At 42.9% G+C, this 7264-nt stretch overlaps 1 protein-coding gene across 1 annotated transcript in view; it reads right to left on the reverse strand.

The window, feature by feature from the left end:
• LOC101845988 (endonuclease G, mitochondrial) overlaps positions 1 to 3397 on the reverse strand; it is an 8975-nt gene extending 5578 nt beyond the window's left edge. The window contains exons 1-2 of the mRNA XM_005092770.3: positions 2873 to 3397; positions 667 to 850 (exon numbers count right to left, since the gene is read on the reverse strand). Coding sequence (XP_005092827.1) covers positions 667 to 850; positions 2873 to 3198 — 510 coding nt within the window. The 5' untranslated portion in view covers positions 3199 to 3397. The remainder of the gene's footprint in view (positions 1 to 666; positions 851 to 2872) is intronic.
• Between the last annotated feature and the right edge of the window lie 3867 nt (positions 3398 to 7264).

Below are 7264 nucleotides of genomic sequence, written 5' to 3' on the forward strand. Positions count from 1 at the left end.
CGATCGCTTTTGTAGGTCGACGCTTCTGTCCCTGTAATTTTAGAAAATCCGCCAGGTTTGCTTATTTCAAGTCGTACTTCCGTTCGATACTATCACAAAATGTTTCCGTCCTTCTTTGGCTTTTATGATTATTCCACTGAGAAACGAAACAAATCTGCGTAGCTGTCATTCACGGCAGAAGTGCTGGAAGTGATAATTCGCGGGGCGCATTTTGTTTTGAGAGTATAGATCTAGACTTTCTAATTTTTTGCATCTGTCAAGATGTATTGCTCCATTCCAGTAGAGTGTAGTAGGTCAATGACTTTCAGTTGATGTTAATACACCAATCATTCCTTTCATCGAAAGGGGGCCCAGCTAGTCATATTTATTTCTCAGCCAAAGCGAACCAGAAAGCCGCCTTACCTTTGGTGTCAATATGCATAGTTTTATGGCTCCGGCAACTACATAGATCTAGTTTTTTTTCTTTTTATAAAGTTTTGGTAAGAGTTTTACGGCACTTGCAACACAATGGTGTCATATACGTTCCGAAGATTAGAGTTGTTACAAGAGAGTAACAAACACAAAAAAGGAGGAGGAGATATCAGGACGATATATGTTTGATAGAAAAGAAGAAGCAAGCCACACCAGAGCTACCGCCAACCACCCGCTACTACATAAGGGTCTCACCTCTGGGACGATGTTTGTCATGGTGAAACATTCGCAGAAGGCCTCGCAGTCGAATGGGTAATTCTCTGGCTGGGCCAACAGACCCATCTCGTAATCCGAGTCGCAGTAATCCCGGGCATCTGCGCGATGATAGCCGTGAATACGGCAGTCCGGGGTGAATTTGGGCCTGTCTTTGTCCTCATTGCTGGAACAAAAAAATACCTGAGAGGTTAGTTGATACAAATGTATGAACTGGAATTGTCAGCCAAAAACTGCCAGAAAAAACCCAAAACAAAGACACTTTTTATATCTAGATTAGATTAGATCTATGTTATCTAGATCTATCTGCATTCTGCTCACTAAAGCTAACAATTTGCAATAAAAGCCTTCATGATCTACCCAAACAGTGAGGCTTATTCATCACGTTTTTGTGTGTTTTTTTTTTAAATTTACCTTCAAAGTTCCTTTTTGATGGGTTTTTGTTTGGGTAGTCTATTGTTTTATTCCGTATGTTTTGTTTCGTAACTTTTTTTGGGTTTTGTTTTGTTTTGTTGTTTTGTTTTTGTTGTTGTTTTTGTTTTTTGTTTTTGGGGTTTTTTTTTGTTTTGGTTTGTTTGTTGTTTTGTTGTTGTTGTTTTTATTAGGGGGGGGGGGGTTCTGGGAAAAGGGGCGCTTTTGGCATTTCGATTTAGCGATTTTGACCAATCCTCCCCTTGCCGCCCTTGGGCTTATAGATCTAGACTCTAGATCTAAGTCTAGATCTTGATCTAAGATACTGTTGTAGGCTGGACAATTCATAACAGCTTGAGGGTATCAAGTCAAGTGTATGGAGTATGAATTTCTTGTCATTGTCGTCTTTGTTGTTGCTTAATAATCAATATGCTTCTTCAATCTTAGGCAGAGGAGTCTAGCTCTGAGGTACGCTCTGGGGGCTAACGACAAGGCTTGAAACTAGCCTAGACTAGATAGATCTAGATATGTAGATCTAGATCTAGATCTAGATCTAGCAGTTTTAGTGCGGCCAGACACTTTTTCGTTGACGTTGACGTTTACGCTGACGATTAAGTCGGTTGAGGCTGTAGAAGAGCCTGTTCGACGATCTGTCTAACTAGATTCTAATCAGTCTTGACAGTCTTGGCAGTCCTGGCAAGTGGGGTTGTAGATCGTCAGGAGATCCTTCCAGTATTCATCCAAACGTCTCTTGAATGCGTCCACTGTTGGAGCTGACACCGATGACTCGTGGAGATTGTTCCAAATAACATTCACCTGATTTTCAAAGAAGTTTGCCCTCACACACGATCTGCTTCTTTGCTTCTGGAGCTTCTCTGAGTTGCCAGGGAGTTGTGTGGTTGTTGCCTTTGTAAAAGCTGGTCTTTCGGTGATGTAGCCTACACTTAGATTAGATTTCTTCTTGAGGTGCTACCATCCACTGCTTCGTCCATAAATATTCATTATCATTGTCTTTGCTGACTTTAAGGAACTTAACATAGATCTAATATAGGATCTAGAATCTAGATTTCTATAGCAGCATCAGCTTCATTATTGACTAGATCTAGATCTAGATCTAGATCTAGATGTAGATAGATCTAGGCCGAATGGCTTTTGAAATAAATCATTTTGAGGCTAGCCTAGGTCTAACAAACTTTAATAAGAAGAAAAGTTCAATATGGCGGCGTATCCATGGCAATCGAATATTGCCATGACATTTTGAGAATCATCACTTCGAACTAGTCTAGCCTAAGCTTGACACCATCCCTACAAAAATAGCAAATGTACTCACGTCTACAACTAGATCTACGTCTAGGCTAGATCTAAATGTAGATCTAGATCTAGATTCTAGATCTAGACACCTATTTTTTTTTAAAATTCAAAGTCCGAGGGCCTGAGATCGAGAGAACCAAGTTCGTATGGTCACCATGGAACAAATCACACAAGGAAGGCGAAGGTCATCGTCAGTATTCGGCGCATCAAAATAACCGTTTTCAAAATCATAATCAGTGATCGTTTCTGTATCTAATAAGGGCAACAGACGAAATACATTCTTCACAAATAGGCCCTACTGTACTTCAAACACGATGCAATGCCAGATTGTAATGGCAGATAAAATCCGAAGGACGCCGCAGATCTAAGGCTCAGGTTATATTTATTTATTTAAACTGCTTTGGTGAATTCAGGGGAAAATACGATGCTGCAAAAGAAAATAACTTTCTAAGAATATTGGACTTACCTTGCGCATTGGTTTCTTTCCACCTTCACTCTCCTGTCACAGGGATCATCCTTGAAAAGCTTATCATACTGGAGATGTTCGTAGACCCAGTTGGGAATTCTGTTCCTCGAGTCATAAGAGATGATAAAGTCTTTAAATCTCAAAGGTTTGCAACAAGCAGTGGGCTGAGGAAAACCAACCTTCTTCTTTATGACATCACCAACATATTTTGGCTCTTTAGCACACTCATCGGCTTTTACTGAAAGACTATTCAGACCACCATGGGATTTCAGGGCGGCCACACTGCTAAGACCACCTACTGCAGAGCACACAACACGTGGAAACATGGCGAATTTTGTAATTTGACGACTTCTGTGAAAAATGTAGGTAATCAAGAAATTTAAAGGCTCACCAGATGAGCAGCTGATAAAAGAAAAAGCAGCCGGTCGTGCAACCTAAAATTTGGTCGCCCAACACGCTTGCTTACTGTTGCAAGTTAGTACCTAGATGTCAGCGCTTATAGGTATGACGTCATGTTTGATTTCCTTGACAACGTGTTTCCTAAGCATTCAGTGACGTGTACGATTAAATGCGTGCAACGAGAATGCGAAAAAGTGTGCAGTGACTTTCCCCAAATAATGACGCGAATGCGTTCAATGGGTTTCGGCTTTTATAAAAGTAGATCTAGTCCTATGTATTCTTGTACGGCAGGTGACGAGGCAAGATTATTACTGCCGACATGGGTCACGTGCGTTGCTTTTTGAATCGTTATAATTAGGCCTATTGGAATTGGGAAGGGTCTCTGTGACTACATCCATCCATTTCCCCTTGGTCTTCCCTTTACTTTGAATCTAACTAATTTTATTATATTGCTCTTTGAGGTTGGCTGTTGTGGCCCCATTCTCATGATGGTTCCAAACCGTCTGATTTGTTGTTTCTTGGTGCATTTTGTGCTCGATCCGACGCCCACCTGTTGTCTGCTGTCTTAGTTTCTTTGTCTGTCTCTTCGTGTGATGCTAAGGGTCTTTCTGAAACATTTATTCATTTCGTAAGCGGTTATGACACTTTGCTGCGCTTTGTTGAGACTCATGATTTGGCATTAACAGCAGAGAGTTGGGATGAAAATTGTTTTGATAAGTTATTTTTTGTCTCCTTTGGGATGTTTTGATGGTAGAGATCGGTTATTTGGTGGGTGACCATACTTGCCTTTTGTGCGTGTGTTTCAATTAGAGTTTATTATTTCTCAGTCCCACCCGTGGGGTTCCCGCGGCCCTGTCCAAGAGACAGGGAAGCAAAGAACCGGACCACTTTATCCATGCCGCGCATGTCGTAGAAGGCGACTAAGGTCGGTTGGGCAAAGGGTTAGCAGCCCTTTCCCGCAAAACAAAAAAGCAGCTGCAAAAACGTCAACAGTAAAAACAATACGACCGTCAGTTTTGAAAGATGGAGGATTGTCATCACCGAAAAGAGGAGAGAATAAGGAGCATAGAATGATGCAGGATGGTGAAAGCCGAAAGGAAGCCACCAAGCCGAGAAACCTCTTGTCGACCAGAAAAACCACCAGAATTGCCACCTGGAATGTTCATACAATGTACGAGGCAGGGAACGCACTGCAGGTACCATCTAGACATATTGGGTCTCCGTGAGAAGAGATGGACGAATGCAGGGGAGTGCCAACTTGCTTCAGGGGAAACAATTCTCTACTCTCGACATCTGGAGGAAAATTCGCCACATACAGAAGGAGTAGGTATTCTTTTATCATCACAGGTCAAGCAGTCATTGATAGGATGAAAAGCAGAGCGTCCGCGACTAATATCAGCCGAATTCCGTTCTCAGAAGAAAGACATCAACCTTCATGTTATCCAGGGATACGACCTCACCAACGATAAGGACCAGGATGTGAAAGCGACTTTCTACAAAATGCTTCAAAATACTGTTGATCATGTTAGAAGGAAGAACATCTTGATTGTAATGTGAGACTTCAACGTTAAGGTTGGCAGGGACAATGTAGGCTTTGAAAAAATCATGGGGAATACGGACTTCGAGTCAGAAACGAGAATGGAGAACAATTTGTAGAAATATGTGCAACAAATGGGCTCATGACAGGAGGAACTGCTTTCCGACGTAAACAGATACACAAAGCAACCTGGGTGTCTCCAGACCAACCAACTGAAAACCAGATTGACCACATATGTATCAACAAGAAATTCAGGATATCAATAAGGGATGTTAGATTTTACAGGGGTACAGACGTAGCTTCAGACCATTATCTGCTCATTTCAACAATCCGACTAAAACTAAAGCAAAGACAGGGGATTGTCAATCATAGGTGCCGGTACAACGTAGAATTTCTGAGAGAGCCATCGTCAAGAGAGGAGGTTAATGTAGCAGTTAAGAACAGATTCCAAGTGTTGAGGATAGCATTAGGTGAGGATAGCAGCGTGGACGAAACATGGGAGGCTATAAAAGAAGGCTGGACCACGGTGTGTCAAAAGGTACTGGGGGAACGGGAACGTGAGCACAAGCCGTGGATATCTGCCACCACTCTGAGGAAGATAGAGGACAGGAAAAAGAAAAAGGATCAGGTATACAGGAGCGAGACAAGAGCAGCCAAAGCAAAGGCCCAGGAAGAAAACACCAACGTAATAAAGGATGTAAAAGTCAACATACGGAACGACAAAAGAAACTAGCTATGTAGATGACCTGGCCCGCGAGGCAGAGGAAGCAGCTGGGGCAGGAAATATTAGAGGACTGTGTGAAAGCACCAAGAAACTTGCAGGCAGATACATGTACAGGAACGCAGATGTGCCAGTTAAGGATAAAGAGGGAAAGCTTCTCACAAATCCTGGCAAACAGAAAGAACGCTGGAAGGAGCATTTCATAGAGCTACTGAACAGACCAGAGCCAGAAAAATAGCAGAAATTGATCTTGGTGTGAGTGAAGAAAAGTCTAGTTCAGAGGAGACCAAGGAGGTGATAAGACACCAGAAATCAGGCAAGGTGGCCGGCCCAGATGGAATTACCCCGAGAAGTTCTCACAGCGGATACCAACACTGCTGCAGGGATTCTTCATGGCAAGAATTGCCACATGATTGGAGAAAGGGATTGCTTGTGAAACTACCCAAGAAAGGAGACCTGCATGAGTGTAAAAACTACAGAGGAATCATGTTCCTGTCCATTCCTGGGAAGATTTTCAGTCGTACCATACTGGAAAAACTGAAGGAAGCCGTGGATGTAAAACTAAGAGAGGAGCAGGCAGGATTTCGTAAAAAGAGATCATGTAAAGATCAGATTGCAACTTTGAGGATAATAGTGGAGCAGTTCACAGAGTGGAACTCTTCCCTGTACGTTAATTTTGTCGACTACGAGAAAGCTTTTGACAGTCTTGATAGGGACCCAATATGGAAGCTCATGCGCCACTACGGAATTCCTGACAAGTTCGTGAGATTGATCAAGAAGATACATGAGCTGCAGTGTCTTATTTGGAGAGCAGCAGACAGACTCGTATGGAGTGAAAACATGAGTGAGACAGGGATGCCTGCTATTGCCTTTTTTCTCTTTATTAGCAGTGGATTGGATAATGAGACAGAAAACTTCGGGACAACGCAGTGGCATACAGTGGACCCTTTCCAGTCTGTTGGAAGACTTGGACTTTGCCGACGACTTGGCACTTCTTTCTCACAGTTGGGCCCAGATGCAACGAATGACAGATCGCACCAGGACCTTCTCCCGTAGTGTTGGACTCCATATTCACGCAGATAAAACGAACGTTCTTCGAATGAATGCAGCCGACGTTCCTATCACACTGCAAGGGACACCATTGACGGATGTTGAATCCTTGACGGATGTTGAATCCTTCACCTACCTAGGAAGTGTCATCAACAAGACAGGGGGAACAGACGAAGACATCAAGGTCAGAATCCAAAAGACAAGAGCAGCATTCATCATCCTCGGATGGGTGTCTAAGGAACTGGTGTTGAACACCAAACAGAGGATCTTCAAAACAAACGTGAAGACTGTTCTACTGTATGGTTCAGAGACATGGAGGCTCACAGCAACAGCAACAAAGAATCTGCAGAGCTTCATAAATGTATGCTTAAGAAGGATGGTGGAGTCACAAATGCTCAACTGTTTGAAAGAACAAGCCAAAGACCAGTAAAGGAAGACATACAGGTGAAGAAATGGAAATGGATTGTGCACACCTTGAGAAGACCCCCGACAAGCATCATCGGACAGGCTTTTTGGCGTGGAATCCACAAGGAAAACGTAAGACAGGAAGACCAAAGATGACATGGAGTCGAGCGGTACAAGCGGAAATGGAAACTAGAAAAGGATGCACAGGACAGGCTTCGCTGGAGAAATGTTGTTGATGGCCTATGCTCCACTGGGAGTTAAAAAGGGCAAGAGAGAGAGA

The sequence above is a fragment of the Aplysia californica genome, unplaced genomic scaffold (assembly GCF_000002075.1).
Source record: "Aplysia californica isolate F4 #8 unplaced genomic scaffold, AplCal3.0 scaffold00052, whole genome shotgun sequence".
NCBI classification, from domain to species: domain Eukaryota; kingdom Metazoa; phylum Mollusca; class Gastropoda; order Aplysiida; family Aplysiidae; genus Aplysia; species Aplysia californica.